At 40.5% G+C, this 17876-nt stretch overlaps 1 protein-coding gene and 1 non-coding gene across 2 annotated transcripts in view; both read right to left on the reverse strand.

The window, feature by feature from the left end:
- Positions 1-17876, reverse strand: part of LOC122440146 (prolyl 4-hydroxylase subunit alpha-2-like) — a 117122-nt gene that overhangs the window by 48995 nt on the left and 50251 nt on the right. The window contains exons 3-5 of the mRNA XM_043466008.1: positions 16070-17385; positions 15797-15850; positions 14397-14462 (exon numbers count right to left, since the gene is read on the reverse strand). Coding sequence (XP_043321943.1) covers positions 14397-14462; positions 15797-15850; positions 16070-16096 — 147 coding nt within the window. The 5' untranslated portion in view covers positions 16097-17385. The remainder of the gene's footprint in view (positions 1-14396; positions 14463-15796; positions 15851-16069; positions 17386-17876) is intronic.
- LOC122441069 lies at positions 725-831 on the reverse strand. The gene has a single exon (XR_006269213.1). It is a non-coding gene; the product is annotated as a U6 spliceosomal RNA (small nuclear RNA).

Raw genomic sequence — 17876 nt, forward strand, 5'->3', positions numbered from 1 at the left:
CACAATAAACTGTGGAAAATACTGAAAGAGATGGGAATACCAGACCACCTGACCCACCTCTTGAGAAACCTATATGCAGGTCAGGAAGCAACAGTTAGAACTGGACATGGAACAATAGACTGGTTCCAAATAGGAAAAGGAGTATGTCAAGGTTGTATATTGTCACCCTGCTTATTTAACTTATATATAGAGTACATCATGAGAAATGCTGGACTGGAAGAAGCATAAGCTGAAATCAAGATTGCCAGGAGAAATATCAATAACCTCAGATATGTAGATGACACCACCCTTATGGCAGAAAGTGAAGAGGAACTAAAAAGCCTCTTGATGAAAGTGAAAGAGGAGATTGAAAAAGTTGGCTTAAAGCCCAACATTCAGAAAATTAAGATCATGGCATCTGGTCCCATCAGTTCATGAGAAATAGATGGGGAAACAGTAGAAACAGTGTCAGACTTTACTTTTGGGGGCTCCAAAATCACTGCAGACGGTGATTGCAGCCATGAAATTAAAAGACGCTTACTCCTTGGAAGGAAAGTTATGACCAACCTAGATAGCATATTCAAAAGCAGAAACATTACTTTGGCAACAAAGGTCCGTCTCATCAAGGCTATGGTTTCTCCAGTGGTCATGTATGGATGTGAGAGTTGGACTGTGAAGAAAGCTGAGTGCCGAAAAATTGATGCTTTCGAACTGTGGTGTTGGAGAAGACTTTTTTTTTTTTTTTTTTAATATGGAACGCTTCACGAATTTGCGTGTCATCCTTGCGCAGGAGCCATGCTAATCTTCTCTGTATCGTTCCAATTTTAGTATATGTGCTGCCGAAGCGAGCACTGGAGAAGACTCTTGAGAGTCCCTTGGACTGCAAGGAGATCCAACCAGTCCATCCTAAAGAAGATCAGTCCTGGGTGTTCATTGGAAGGACTGATGCTGAAGCCGAAACTCCAATACTTTGGCCAACTCATGTAAAGAGCTGACTCATTGGAAAAGACCCTGCTGCTGGGAGGGATTGGGAGCAGGAGGAGAAGGGGACGACAGAGGATGAGATGGCTGGATGGCATCACCTAGTCAATGGACTTGAGTTTGAGTAAATTCTGGGCGTTGGTGTTGGACAGGGAGGCCTGGCGTGCTGAAATTCATGGGGTTGCAGAGTCAGACATGAATGAGAGACTGAACTGAACTGAACTGATGTGATTTTTCTGTTGTTTCTTGAGATAAGCTTGTATTGCTATGAACCTTCCCCTTAGCACTGCTTTTACTGAATCCCATAGGTTTTGGGTTGTCGTGTTTTCAATTTTCATTTGTTTCTATGCATATTTTGATCTCCTTTTTCATTTCTTCCATTATTTATTATTCAGAAGCATGTTTTTTAGCTTCCATATGTTTGTATTTTCAATAGTTTTTTCCTGTAGTTGACATCTGATCTTACTGCACTGTGATCAGAAAAGATGCTTGAAATGATTTTTATTTTTTTTCATTTATCAAGGCTATATTTATGGCCCAAGATGTGACCTATCCTGGAGAATGTTTCATGTGCACTTGAGAAAAAGGTGAAATGCATTGTTTTGGGGTGAAATATCCTATAGCTATCAATTAGGTCTAACTGGCCCACTCTATCATTTAAAGTTTGTGTTTCCTTGCTAATTTTGTTTGGTTGATCTATCCATAGGTGTGAGTGGGGTATTAAAGTCTCCCACTATTATTATGTTACTGTTAATTTCCCCTTTCATACTTGTTAGCATTTGCCTTATGTATTGAGGTGCTCCTGTGTTGGGTGCATATATAACTGTTATATCTTCTTCTTGGATTGATCCTTTCATCATTATGTAGTGTCCTTCTTTGTCTTTTTCACGGTCTTTATTTCAAAGTCTATTTTTTTTTTTTCTAGTGAAAATCTATTGTATTTTTTTTCCTTTATTTTTATTAGTTGGAGGCTAATTACTTCACAACATTGCAGTGGGTTTTGTCATACATTGACATGAATCAGCCATGGAGTTACATGTATTCCCCATCCCGATCCCTCCTCCCACCTCCCTCTCCACCTGATTCCTCTGGGTCTTCCCAGTGCACCAGGCCTGAGCACTTGTCTCATGCTCAAAGTCTATTTTATCTGATATGAGTATTGCTCCTCCTGCTTTCTTTTGGTCTCCATTTGCATGAAATATCTTTTTCCAGCCCTTCACTTTCAGTCTGTATGTGTCCCTTGGTTTGAGGTGGGTCTCTTGTAGACAGCATACATAGGGGTCTTGTTTTTGTACCCATTCAGTCAGTCTTTGTCTTTTGGTTGGGGCATTTAACCCATTTACATTTAAGGTAATTATTGATAAGTATGTTCCTGTTGCCATTTTCTTTGTTGTTTTGGGTTCAAGTTTATAAACATTTTCTATGTTTCCTGTCTAGAGAAGACCCTTTAGCATTTGTTGAAGAGCTGGTTTGGTGGTGCTGAATTCTCTCAGCTTTTGCTTGTCTGCAAAGCTTTTGATTTCTCCTTCATATCTGAATGAGATCCTTGCTGGGTACAGTAATCTGGGTTGTAGGTTTTTCTCTTTCATCACTTTAAGTATGTCTTGCCATTCCCCTCTGGCCTGGACAGTTTCTATTGAAAGATCAGCTGTTATCCTTATGGGACTCCTCTTGTGTGTTATTTGTTGCTTTTCCGTTGCTGCTTTTAATATTTGCTCTTTGTGTTTGATCTTCATTAATTTGATTACTATGTGTCTTGGGGAATTTTCCTTGGGTTTATCCTGTTTGGGACTCTCTGGATTTATGGAACTTGGGTAGCTATTTCCTGCCCCATTTTAGGAAAGATTTCAAATATTATCTCAAGTATTTTCTCATGCTCTTTCTTTTTGTTGTCTTCTGGGACTCCTATGGTTCAAATGTTGGGGTGCTTAACATTGTCCCAGAGGTCTCTCAGGTTATCCTCATTTCTTTTAATTCTTTTTTCTTTTTTCCCTTCTGCTTCATATATTTCCACCATTCTATCTTCCCCCTCACTTATCCTATCTTCTGCCATAGTTATTCTACTGTTGTTTCTCTCCAGACTGTTTTTGATCTCATTTATTACATTATTCATTATTGATCAACTCTTCTTTATTTCTTCTAGGTCCTTGTTAAACATTTCTTGCATCTTCTCAATCCTTGTCTCTAGTCTTTTTATCTGTAACTCCATTTTGTCTTCAAGATTTTGGTTCATCTGTACTATCATTATTCCAAATTCTCTTTCAGGTAGACTCCCTATCTCCTCCTCTTTTGTTTGGTTTGGTGGGCATTTATCATGTTCTTTTACCTGCTGTGTATTTCTCTACCTTTTCATTTTGTTTAGATTGCTGTGTTTGGGGTGCCCTTTCTGTAGGCTGGAGTTCATGGTTCCTCTTTATTGTGGAGCCTGCTCCCTGTGGGTGGGGTTGGATTAGTGGCTTGTCAAGGTTTCCTGGTTAGGGGAGCCTGCATCTGTGTTCTGGTGGGTGGAGCTGGATCTCTTCTCTCTTAAGTGCAATGAAGTGTTCAGTAGTGAGTTTTTGGGTGTCTGTGGGTTTGGCATGGCTTTGGGCCGCCTGTCTTTTAATGTTCAGGGATGTGTTCCTGCTTTGCTGGAGAATTAGCATGGTATGTCTTGTTCTGGAACTTGTTGGCTCTTGGGTTGAGCTTGGTTTCAGTGTAGGTATGGAGGATTTGGGGTGAGTTCTTGTCTACTAATGTTCTCTGGAATCAGGAGTTCTCTCATGATCTCAAGTTCTTCAGTTAAGCCCCCTGCCTCTGGCTTTCAGTCTTATTCTTACAGTAGCCTCAAGACTTCTCCCTCCATACAGCACAGTGAAAAACATCTAGGTTAATGGTGAAACAATTCTCCAAAGTGAGGGACACCCAGAGAGGTTCACAGAGTTACATGAAGGACAGGGAGGAGGGAGATAGAGGTGAAGAAGGCGGGGGGGGAGTCAAAAGGGGAGAGACCAATCTAGCCAGTAATCAGTTCCCTAAGTGTTCTTCACAGTCCAAATACCCAGAGAGATTCACAGAGTGAAATAGAGAAGGGGGAGGGAGGAGATAGAGGTGACCTGGGGGAGAAAAGGGAGCATCAAAAGGGGAGAGAGAAATCAAGCCAGTAATCACACCCTTAAGTGAAAACGGATACGAAAATTAGATTCTTAAAGGTACAAAATTTAACAAACACCAAAAAGCAAAGATTAAAAATCTAGAGTAGAGGTTAGACTCTCAAAAAAAACAATATTAAAAATACAAAACAAAATTACAAAAATTATAAAAATATATATATATGAAATTTGCTTTAAAAAGAGGGTCTTTTTTGCAAGGTAATAGTAGGTTATAAAAATGAAAATTAAAGGAGTACTAAAGAACTTAAACTTAAAAAAGTTTAAGTAGTGATAATAGCAAAAATATATCTAGGAATTCCTCTGGAGCGGTTGTGGGCAGTGTAGCATCAGTTCAGTTTCAGATAGTTCCTTGTTCCAGCTTGTACTTGTTTGCAAGGTCTATAAGCCCCCTCCAATGCTTAGTCAATGTTAACTACAGGGTTTTAATCTGTTGCACCTGTCACTTTCAGAGTGGTTCCTCCTTCCTTGCTTATTTTGGCTTCCTCTTCTTTCAAGCCTCTTCAGTGTCTAATTTCTACCCTGATACAAGAAGGCAAAGGTGGTCACTTATTTAGGCTCAGTTGCATTGTGGGGAGAGAGGGACACTGCAAACAGTATCACTGGTGTGTGGGGGGGAGTGCTCGCAGTATATGGACCACACTGGGTTTGCCCCAGCTCAAGGTGGTGTGCGCTTCCCAGGTCTACACTGATCAGGCTCCAGGGTGCTCTGCAGGGGCACTGTCCAAAGCGGGCCATGTATTTTGTGCACTTCCCAAGTCTAAGCCACTCAGGTTCTCAGGTGCCCCAGAAGGGCACAGACTCTGTTGGGCCTGTGTTTTGTACCCTTCCCAGGTCCAAGCAACTCAGGCAACCAGGTGCTTGGTGAGCACACTGTTCCAGGCGGGCCATGCATCGTAATTACCTCCCCGGTCCCAGCCACTCATTTTCCCAGGTGTGCCATGAGAGCACCATCTCAGGTGTGCCGTGTGTCTCCTCTGGAGAGCTGATCTCAGACTGCGACCCTCCTGGCAGATGTCAACTGTTCAGGATCCCAGGAAGACGTGGTTAGCAACGTGGACCCTGCTCACAGTTTGGTGGAGGATGCCGATCTCAGGTCGAGATTGCAACAGTCCCTTGCCTTCCAGCTCTGGCTGTCACTCACCTGTCTCGCTGCCTCCGGTGGTGGTGGGGGTGGGGGGGTGGTCCTGTATGCAGCCAACTAGCCCTCCCTTGGTATTCGCTCAATCCTTTGTTCCGTGAGCAGGCCAGGCTGTGCGTTAGCCTTTCACGGGAAAGTTCTCTTTTTTCTGTCTCTCTGGCAGTCCCACAGTTTGGGCTGCTGTCTCATGTTAGCTCCCTCAGATTGTCCTCAGGGCATTCAGGCCCAGTCCTTACCCTAAGCAATGATTTATGCATCCCATACCTCCCTGCCCAGCCCCCCCTCGCTGGTGGCAGAAGTATCTGGGCTACTTCTCCGCTGGTAGTTGTGGTTAGGCATGTATTCTGTGGGGTTTTTTTTTTTTTTCTTTCTCTCTCCCCATTATGTTGCCCGCTGAGATTCCAAAACTCCCCACAGACACACCTGTGAGAGGGTCTCCTACTGTTTGGAAACTTCTCCTTCATGACTTCCTCCCCAGGATGGGTTTCCATCCCTAACTCTGTTGTCTCTTTTTGTCTTTTATATTTTGTCCTTCCTCCTTTCAAAGAGAATGGCCTGCCTTTCTGGGTGCCTGGTGTTCTCTGCCAGCATTCAGAAGTTGTTTTGTAGAAGTTGCTCAGCATTCAAATGATCTTTTGATAAATTTGTCAGGGAGAAAGTGGTCTCACCATCCTATTCCTCTACCATCTTGGGACCGCCCCTTCTGCCCACTTTTTAATCAAGATTTTTAAAATGTTGAGTTGTATGAACTGCTTATATATATTGAATATGAATCTTTTATTGCTAATATCATTTGCAAATACTTTTTCCTGCTCAGTAGTAGGTCATCTTTTTGTTTTGTTGACAGAGTTTCCTTTGTTGTGCAAAATCTTTTGTCCCATTTGTTTATTTTGCTTTTATTTCCTTTATTTTAGGAGATGGATTCAAACAAATACTGCTGTAATTTACGTCAGCATGTTCTAACTGTATTTTCCTCTAGGAGTTTTATATACCTAGTCTTTTAAAAAAATGTTTTATTTATTTGGCTGTGCCAGGTCTTATTTGTGGCACTCAGCATCATCCATCTTCATTGTGGGATCTTCTAGTCGTGGCATGCAGGATCTTTGGTTGTAGCATGTGAACTCTCAGTTGCAGCAAGAGGAATCTAGTTTCCTGACCAAGGATTGAACTAAGGACCACTGCACTGGGAGCTCAGAGTCTTAGTCACTGAGACACCAGGGAAGTCCCCTACATACCCAGTTCTCCATTTAGTTCTTTAATCCATTTTGAGAGTTTTTTGTACATCCCTTAAAAGAGACATCACTGGCTAACCCCTACTCAGTCCTCATGGACTTACCATTCTCAGAATTCACATAAAATCCATGGGTTGCTGTATCACCTGGCCCCTAGCTGGTAAAGCCCTGCTGCTATCCCTTTCTTGTTACCAGTATCTTTGATCTACAACTCATCTCTGCAGCCTCAAGGATAGGCCTCTAGCTTTCTTCCAACTGCCTCTTCTCTGGGGTCCATGAGAAATGTTCTGTACAGACTACCTGGCCTAGGTTTCCCCTTCTCTGAGGCTTACAGCAGGAAACAACACCATGAGAGTCACTGGGCCGTACTTTATCTGCAACTGCCCAGGAGGAGCTGATCCAACCCTGCCTTGCAAGGACTCCTTGAAAAGAAATATTTTTGACACATATCAACCTGTGTTCTTTTGTCCCTTGTAATCTAATATTTTCCCCTTTCTCTGCCTCCTTTCAGCCAATCAGCCCGGGCCTCACACTGTAAAGCCTATGAGGCAGACAGTGTGGTGAGCCACCTAGATGCTTCTTTCTGGATTGAGGTATTCATTTCTGAAACTGTCAGGAGTGTTGCTTGCTGATGACTCACAGCTATGTCCCTCTCTAGATACTGCCCTCATCTGAAAAGAACTGCCTCACCTATGTTACAACCTCCCTAGGGACAGTCTTTTTCAATGTTGGGCTGATGCCAGAGTAGGAAGGTCTAGGCATCTTGCCTCAATTTAGGGCAATTATAAGGGTCTTCCCAGTTCCAGACCATATCAGAGGGTTGACTCAGGTCTGTTTTGCAACTGAATCATAGTTCACCTTACTGCACTGCCCAACCCTGTTTCCCCCAATGTCTTGAATGCAAATCTCCAGTTCAGAGTCTGTATTTAGAATTGACCTAAAACCTGTTAGTAAAGTGAGTGGTTCTAATACACAGATTCTAAGATAAGATTTTGGCAGTCAGTTACCTGCTTGGTGGCTAGCAATGAGGACCCTATCAGTGGTGGAAGATGTAATATTAATAGTCCCTGGAATGGTGTAGTTGTATATTTGTTCAAACCTTCAGTAACGGCAAACTGGGATAGGATATTAGTGGAAAAGAACACACTGGTGGTGCAATATCTCAGGTGACTAAAAGATACAGGGGTATAGTATACAAATTAAGGTTTCCCTATAAGATGTAGGAAAAAAAAACATATAGTTATCAGAGGGTAAACTTATGGCTATCAGAAGGTAAATCAGTGCAGGCAGGAATCAATTAGGAGTTTGGTATTAACAGATACACACAACTATGTATAAATATCTTGCAATAATCTATAATGGGAAAGTTTGAAAAAATATACTACATATATAAATAACTGGATTACTTTGGTATACATGAAAAATAATATATAGTGTAAAACACTATAAATCAAGTATACTACAATTTTTAAAAATCTGAACTAGAAGGCACACACATGAAAAAAGACGTGGAAGACTTGCATACTGATAACTACAAAGCACTACTGCGGGAAAGTAAAAAAGGCCTAAATAACTAGAAAAACACCCCCATGTTCTTGAACTGGAAGACTATATTGCTAAATGGCAGTACTATGCCAACAATTTATAGGCTCAGTGAAATCCCTATCAAAATTCCAACTCCCTTGTTCATAGAAATGAAAAAAACCTATCCTAAAGTTCCTGTGGAAATGCAAGGGACCCAGAATAGCCAAAAATCTTGGAAAGGAAAAATAAAGTTGAAGTACACATTCACTGATTTCAAAATTTACAGTAAGGAAAGAACAATCTTTTCAACAAATAGTGCTGGGACAAATGGATATCTAAGTGCATGAGAATGAAGTTGGACCCATAGCTCACACCACATGCAAAAATTAACTCAGAAAGTTCCCCAGTGGTTAAGATTCCAGGCTTTCACTGCTGTGGCCTAGGTTCAAGCCCTGGTAGGGGAATTGAGATCCCACAAGCTGCATGGCACAGCCAAAAAAAAAGTTGACTCATAATGTATCAAACTTAAATACAACAGCTAAAATTATAAAACTCTTAAGAGAAAATACAGGTATAATTTTTATGACCTTGGATCAAGCAATGGTTTCTTAGGTGTGACATATAAAGTATAAGTAACCAAAAGGAAAAGGACAGATTAACTGGACGTCGTTAAATTTAAAAGCTTTTGTGCATCAAAGGACACCATCAAGGAAAGTCACAGAATGGGAGAAATATTTTCAAGTTATATATCTGATAAAGTTCTAGTGTCCTGGGTATAAAAAAGAATACATGAAACTCAATAAAAAGACAACCTAATTTTAAAATGGACAATGGATTTAAATATTATCTCCAATGAAGATAAAGAACGGGCCAATAAAAACATTAAAAGATGATCAACATCATTAGGCATTATGCAAATGCAAATATAAGCCAAAAGAAGATATATCACTCACCATAGGATGGCTATAAATAATAAAAAGCAGAAAATATAATAAGCGTTGACAGGGTTGTGAAGAAATGGTAATGGTCATACACTGATGGTGGGAAAGTAAAACGGTGCTGTCACTGTAGGAAGCAGTGTAACAGTTCCTATAAAAGTTAAACACAGAGTTACCATATGACCCAGTAATTCTACTTCAAGGATAACCAAGAGAATTTAAAATATCTGTTCACACAAAAATTTGTACATACATCTTCTTAGTAGCATAATTCACAATAGTCAAAAAGTGGAAACAACTCAAATGCTCATCAACTGATGGATAAACAAAATGTGGCATATTCATACAATGGCATATTATTTAGCTCTAAAAAAAATATTGAAATACATGCTACAACATGGATGAACCTTGAAAACTCTAAGTGAAAGAAAACAGACACAAAAGCCTGCATGTTATATGATTTTGTTTGTATGAAATGTTCAGAATAAATAAATCCACACAGGCAGAAACTAGATTAATGCTTGCCAGGGACTGAGAAGGGAAAAAGAAGGGGAGAATGTGAATTACTGTTAAAAGGACACAGGGCTTGTTTTGGGGGTGATGGAAACATCCTGGAATTATATTAACGATTGTTGCATCACCATGTTGTGCAATACACTAAAAATCATTGAATTATATACTTAAAAGGGTGAAATTTATGGTACATAAATTACATCTCAATAAAAATTTTTAAGAGGACAGATCTACCCCATTTACAAACATGGCAGAGCCATGTAAAACCAGGTGCATTTCCCTCAGGACCTACGTTCATCTCTCCTTCTGGTCACTACACCAACAACTGAAATCAAGTCACAGCATAGCCTAACTAAAGAAGTAGTGGGCCTAATAAGGGAAAAACACACTGTATACTGAAGAAGCTACAGGACCGTGTCAACATATTCCAGCAGGATCTAATTACTGGGTCTGGATTCTAAGGATGTTGGTGGGGGGTGGGGATGAGGCCTATCACCTGTAAAATTGGCACAGGTCTGTGTTTATTTTTACCATGCATCACATCTCTTTTCACACAATGTGAAGCACTCACAGATGTGATCATTTGGGTGATTTCCAAAACACTGCATTTCAGCACCATTTCTAATAGCAATATATTTTAAGTTTGCACCCACATTTTGAGATAACTCATTCATGACTGGAAGACTATACTGCTAACATGGCAATACTACCCAAATAATCTACTGGTTCAGTACAATTCCTATAAAAATCCCAACTCCCTTGTTCACATGAATGGAAAAGTCTACCATAAAGTTCCTGTTGCTGGGCCTGCCCCATCTTATGACATGGTAGATATGACAGACAAGAACCCAATGGGCAGCTTTGTTGCATAATCACTTCATATTTCAAGTTTAAACACTCAATTTCTACCACAAATACTCCATTTCTAACTTTCCTGCTACAGTACCCACTTAAAATTGGCCAACTTTCTGTTTTAGCTGTGAACAGGCAGAGGCAGATTATGGGATATGCTGCTCTGGACCAACTACTGGATATTTAAAGACTTCACAAATGTGGTAGGATCCTGAATTTTCACAATCTTTAATAGTTATGATCAAATGGCCAACCGGTCCTATCACATTCTACCACCCAAAAAAATGGTAGCCTGACACAGTAGAGATCTCTTCAAGATGCCAGTAAGGTGTTAGCTTGAACATTCTAATTATATTCTGCAAAGACAAGGTCATCTTTCAGGATACATTCTATACCCCCAAATCAATAACTATAATATGCAGAATACGTGGGTTTGGGAACCCTGGAATGAAAATTGGAATGACTCCACTTCATGCCACTCAGAGTGATTCACCTGGAGAATTTCTGTTTCCTATCTCTACAGTTTTTAGGCTCTATTGATCTAGAGCTACCACTACCAAATAAGGTAGCAATTAGCCATATGTATCTATTCGAATTTTAAAATGTAATTAAATTAAAAATTAAGTTCCTTAGTTGTACTAGTCATATTTCAAGTGCTCAACAGCCACATGAAAAAGTGGCTACCATAATAAATAGCACAAACACTATACATTTCCATTACTGTAGAATGTGCTATTGGACAGCACTACTCTACAGGACCCGATTACCAGAATAGAAAGGTTCTACCAGGGGATACAGAGAATCCTACTGAAATTTAAGCTATGGCTACGGCACTGTCCCTTCAAGCACTTCATGCCAAGAGACCAGGAAGAAATGAAAGGAGTCACTTTTCTGACAGGGTCATTGACCCTGATCATCAAGAGGAAGTAGTGCTGGGACTTCCCTGGCAGCCCAGTGGTTAACACTCTGCACTTCTTCAGCGGGGTATGGATTCTATCCCTGGTTGGGGCACTAAGAGTCCACATGGGGTGTGGTGTAGCCAAAACATTTTTTTTTTAAAGAAGATAAGTATTGCTGTTACATAATGGAAATAAGTAAAAACATGGTGCTCAGGTGATCCACTGGAGGGTTTCTTGGACTTGTCAAATTTTAATAGTAAAAGGACAAGTGTATCATTCACGCCCTCAAAACATAACGGTAAAGAAGGCTCAGACATCTCAGGATGAGAGTTTGGGTCAGATTAACTGGTGTGCCACCCATTACAGCAGAGGTACAAGCCTGACACAGGAATGAAGAGTACCTTCATATTTCCTGTCCAACAACATGACAATGACTCAAGGTCCAAATAAGCATGCTCCCAATGCTTTGTTACTATGTAAGTCTCTGAAAAACTGAACAACTGCCATATCTAAGGGCTGGGAGATCAGGATTGTCTGAAAATGTCAGGAAATGGTGGCTGAAATTGAAAGAGCTCCTTTCAAAATATTTCTTTGTGCTAAGTTTTTCTCTGTCTCAGAGCCTTTGCGCTTGTTACACTCATCTTTCAGATCACTCACACAACTGGCTCATTATTACCCCAATGTAATTTCCTTAAAAGAGATTTTCCCTAATCAACAAAATCTTCCAACATAGATTATTTTCCTTAATACCACTAAAATTAATTCCTTTATAAGACTTCTAAAATGTGCATTCATCTTATTAATAGGTTTTACATTTTTCTTATTTATTGTTAAATCACACCACTTGAATTTAATCTTCACAAGCATGGACACTTTGGTGATTCTATTCACTGCAACATTCTCAGCACCTGATAATGATCAATGCCTAGTACACTGTAGGTGCCAATGTGTGTGTGCTAAGTCGCTTCAGTCGTTTCCGACTCTTTGTGACCCTATGGACCGTGAGCCCAACAGACTCCTCTGTCCATAGGATTCTCCAGGCAAGAATACTGAAGTGGGTTGCCATGCCCTCCTCCAGGGGATCTTCCTGACCCAGAGATCGAACCCACATCTCCTGTGGCTCCTGCATTGCAGGCAGATTCTTTATTGCTGAGCCACCGGGGGAGCCCGCAGGTGCTAATACATATTTTCTTTCTTTTTTGCCAATAAATATTTTCTAATGGACTGTTGCAGAGACTAACAAAACTGGATTAGAAATTGGGACAGGTTATTTCAATACCTTTAACTGACCAATAAATCAATGGGGACAAAAAACCTAAAGGCAACAACTTGCCAAATATACGCAGCTAGTTTCTAGCAGATTCAGCATCAGAACTTTGTTTTGGAGGTACTAAAGGCCCTGCCCTTTCCACTGAATCATCTATATGAAAGTAAATAATAAATACTGTGACTGTTACAAGAATGTGGTAAGCAGCATATACATAAGGCAAAGAAAGTGAACTATAGTTAGTGCTGATGCGCTCAGTCATGGCCGACTCTTTGTGACCCCATGGACTGTAGCCCGCCAGGTTCCTTTGTCCATGGAATTCTCCAGGCAAGAATACTGGAGTGGGTTGCCATTTTCTTCTCCAGGAACTATAATTAGTATCAACTTTAAATACCATACCTGCCATCTCTTGTCTATTTAACTATGAGAGAAGCAAACAGACTAACTCCCAAATATCTGTGGCAGTAGCAAAGATTGGGAGAGCTAAGAATATAGTTAATTCACAAGAAAACTCAAACTACATTTCTTTCCAACCTTCTCTTCTAAATCCTTGACCAGTGTTTCTTAACATACCATAAAAGCATTGCTCCAATGTTCATGCTGGAGAAAAGATGTGGGGTAACTGTTCCAAATAATCTGTACCTAGAATATTAGGCCTAAAATGCCTTATACTAATTTTGTAATTAATGATTTTCTTATTTTATCTTGGCGAAAACAGGAAATTTACACATTGTGACTACTGCCTGCTGGGACTAAAGTAGACCACCCATATCCGTTTTCTAAGTTATAATCACTCATTGAAACAAATAAAGCAAGTCATATTCAAAAAATTCCTGAAAGAACACTCTTTGTCCAAACTAAGCTTTTTTTCTTATTAATAATGATGATTAAAAGAACAGGAAGGATCTTCATGTTGTACCAACTTCAAATTGGGTATGACAAAATTTCAATATTGACAATCATTTCCTTCCAAAAGGGATGAATAAGAATGAGAGAAACCGTTCCCCTTTGAAGCCGTCATTGTTTCTGTTGTTCAGTCGCTAAGACATGTCCGACTCATGGCAGCCCTGTGGACTGCAGCACACCAGGTTCCCCTCTCCTTCCCTGTCTCCCAGAGCTTGCTCATATTCATGTCCATTGAGTCAGTGATGCTATCTAACTTCCCCTTCTCTACCACCCGTCTTTCCTCTTGCCCTCAGTCTTTCCCAGAATCAGAGTCTTTTCCAATGACTTGGTTCTTCACGTCAGGTGGCTAAAGTATCGGAGCTTCAGCTTTAGCATCAGTCCTTTTGATGAATATTCAGGGTAGATTTCCTTCAGTAGTCATCAGTGATGAGCAAAAGTCTCTGGGATGTCCCTCACAAAAGTGAGATCTAAATCTGCTATAACTTGGGAAAAATTTTTGGAAATTTTAAAAGCAGTGTGATAATACCAGAGTATTATTTGACATAATTTGGGTAGAGAAGGAAAGATAGTAGAGAAATGTCTGTTATATGCCTCTAGGAATCCTGAGGGTTTTTTTTTTTTTCCTCACTGCTTATTTTAAAATTAGCTTAAAAAATTAAACAATTACTTAAAGAAGATGAAAAAATGAGCCCTCGTCAGGAGGAGGAAATCACACCTGACTGGCAAAACAAATGGTTCTGGATCTTCACCCCTCAATGAAGAGACTGACAACGTTAAGGAGTAACCGAATGACTGCCCCAGGGGATTCTGCAACTCTTCCCTCTCCCTCTTTCCCCTTCTACTTTTAATCACTAAGTGACAGTGGTTCCCTTACCAGGTTGGTCATTAGAATCTACTACAGTGTTTAAAAAAATACAAATTCCTGGATCGAAGTCCTCAATGTTTTGTTCAGTGGTGATGCGTCCAGCTCACGCTTAGTGTGTCTAGGGGGCAAGTCCGTACTGACCATACTTACATAGTTCGTGAATGTGGCCACGTGATTCCCCGTCACAATAAACCCCAAAGGGTTACTGTCAAAGTCCTGTGAAAGTTATGTAAAAGTGAATATACAGGTCTTAAGCTTAACTAGTTAAGAAGCACAAACAATAGTTGCTTTCCCAACCACTATGAGAATGAGAAACTCATCATAGCCAAATGGAGGTTACCCTGCTCCTCAAGGATGGATATGAACATATAGGCAGGTGAGACTGGAATCCAGGCAGAAAGAGCAGATATAGGAACTAAGTGTTACATTCAAAGAACAAACTACCAATCCACTTACTTTTGCATGGTGAAGACAGAAAACTCAACAAAGGAAGTGGGTCAGAAAAGATGAGTAAGAAGGAATGCATGCCACTCTAGAAAACATTTGATCCTAGAGCTGGATAAGTCGGGAACATTTCAAAGTGGAATCACAAAGAGGTCTTATCCATCTATAGGAACAGATTGGATTTTGCTTTCAAGATCTATATCATTTCCTCAGTAAAAGCTCTTCCCACAACATCAAGAATGTGGTTTCACAGATTCCTGTAACCAGTGGGTCAATCTTGACTGTAGAGACAGCTATTTTCAGACTATATTCTGGCAGCAGTAAGGAAGGGCTTTGATTCTAGGGACACCTTATGAAGGGACAGTTTTAAAGGAACAATCTTAGCTTACACCTAAGCTCTCCCAGGAAGTCTTTTCTGAACATTTAGGCTGCATGCCTGTTCACTGGGTCTCAGGACACTGCACATACCTTCTTTATAGCACTTACTCAGTAACTTAGAAAGTAACTATTCACACGTATGACTCACAAAAAAACATGCCTCTTTTTGAAAATGGGATTTTTTTTTTTTTTTTTGCCTTCCTATCCCTAGACCCTAGGAGAGTAACCAGGATATCAAAAGTGCTGAAGAAACATTTGGTGTTTTGTTTGTTGATTCAGCTTGTTGTTCCCAGAGCACAAATACCAATCTTCTCTCAGTGTCTGGTTCAGCCACACTAGGGGCTTATGTGAGGCTGAAGTACTGGAACTCAGAGCAATAGACTCAAGTGCTCCTATCAACAGAGGAATGAGGTCTGCCTGAAGATACTGAGGAACCTTCTAGCACAAGAGAGGGGACACAGGTGGGAGGAAAAGACTCTGTGTAGTTCTCTTTCCATTACTTTCTACCCCAAGAATTCATCTCAAGTCCAGGTGTGTAGTGGAGGCAGCACCACACTAGAAGACAATAAAATCTGTTTTCTCTTCTGAGTCTAATTTTAAGACAGTCCCCAAAGATTTATCCTTGAGAATTTAGAGGACCCTGAGGTAGAGGCCAAACCTTCCATGTGAGTTGCTACCTTTTCCTGCCACTTGAAACACAGTCCAAAGGAACGATGTTTTGCTCTTACCAAAAAATAATCCACATGAGGTTCATAGTATCCTCCAATGCCATAATCAGCAACCTGGCAGTTAAAAAAAGAAAAAAGAAAAAAAAACATGGTTAGCTAGGTGGGAAACCTCCAGGCCAGCTCAAAAACTGAATTCCCAAGACTGCTCCTATATGAAGACTGAAAAGCAGTTTACCTAGCACCTGCATCTGGACCAGGAAACTAAGGATCAGACAAAATACGGAATTTACCTAAGGTGACACAGACAGAAAGTCACAAAGCTTGAATTCTTACCAAGGCTTTTTGATTCTTGAGGTCCATGCTCTTAAACCCTCCACCATTTGTGCCCAGATAAAAAAACAACCAACAGTCAGGCTGGGTAAGTTTCTGTGGGAAAAGGCATAGACGTGGGGCTCACAACATTTCAAGACCCATGTCCTCAAGCTGGAGAATGGAAAGCTTCAGGGCAGAGGTAACTATGGCTCAAGTGTCTGATTAGAAAGGGGGACAGGACAGGACACAGATTCCACACTCAGGTTGACTCAGATACCTCATACCTGGAGAAACTCGGCTGTTTCATTTGACAGTCCAGTGATGAGCCAAATCCTGCGATTCACTTGGCCAATCACAGGAGCTTCTTCTTCTGTTAGAAATAGACTGGATGAAGAAAATCAGGTAGAAGACAGGGGCATGGGGCAAGGAGAAAAGGGGATCAATGAAAACGGAGTCAGGAGAAAAAGATGGGGTAGTAAAGGAGGTGGAGAGGACGAAGGGGTTGGAGATTATTCCTCTCACCTCAGGACACTGTCACAGCTGTCATTTCCGGTTCAGAAATGCCATATGGTGAGGTTTAGAATCAGCATTCACAGGACTCTTTTAATTCATCCCTTCCAACCTTCTGACCTCTTAACAATTATACTGGGAGGGTAAACTGGCCAAGTTTATACAGTCAGTAAGGGCAGAGGTAGGACTATAACTCAAGTCATCAAGATTTTAGTCCTGTGGTTTTTTGGTGAGACAACAAGATCTCCCAAAAGTTTAAGTAAAACTCAAAACTGATCAAACCAGGATAAAAATGAATGCATAATTTAAGTTAGGAAAAAATCATTCTTGGGTCCATGAACAAACACAAACCACATGTATAAACATATGTGCATAGTTGCTCAGTCCTGTCCAACTCTTTGCAACCCCGTGGACTGTAGCCTGCCAGGCTCCTCTGTCCATGGGATTCTCCAGGCAAGAATACTGAATTGGGTTGCTGTTTCTTTCTCCAAGGGATCTTCCTGACACAGGGACCAAAGCTAGGTCTCCTGCATTGCAGGCAGATTCTCCACCATCTGTGCCATAAGGGAAACCCCATGCACACATGCACACTTATAAGCCCACATGGAAGTATGCACACAGTCACAGCTAAGACAGTGTAAGAGACAAACAGTAAACAAAAGGACAGACATGAAGTGAACACCCAGGTCAGAGAAATCTCACATACACGAGTAGGATGATTGGGAGAGATGCCAAATCACACCATGCCCAGATTACCTTTGGCTGATTCTTTGTTTGCATGACTGGGGAGAACCTGAAGTGAGGCTGAAGACTCTGGATCATTTCATCTAGGAAATAAAATCTGAGAATGAACTTAGTCTCACTTCACCTCTATCTGCTTATGTCCAAAGACTCTAGACATAGAACTATCATTCATTAATTAATTCATCTATTATTTTTAAAACTTATTATGAGCTATTTTAAAGCATATAGAGAACTATGAGGAATAATACAGCAGATCCATAGGTACCCTAACTCAGGCCTACCAATTCTTGGCATTGGTCAGAAGATGCAGAGACTACCTACCTACACAATACCTATATAAAAGACTTTCTCTCTTTTTTCACTAATAAGGTAATTCTGATTTTATTTAAGATACCAATGTATCTTAGCTACTGGATCCATCAAGGAAGCCCCTCAATTTTTCCTTTCAAATAGTCCTTCCCTTCACTATTCAAAAGAAAGGCCTAGTGTTCATGAACATAAAATTTTATGATGGTGTATACTTCCCAAGTGTAAGAACTAGGGCATCAAAAAAAGGAATAACATGAAATACAGC

Source organism: Cervus canadensis, chromosome 4, assembly GCF_019320065.1.
Source record: "Cervus canadensis isolate Bull #8, Minnesota chromosome 4, ASM1932006v1, whole genome shotgun sequence".
NCBI classification, from domain to species: Eukaryota; Metazoa; Chordata; class Mammalia; order Artiodactyla; family Cervidae; genus Cervus; species Cervus canadensis.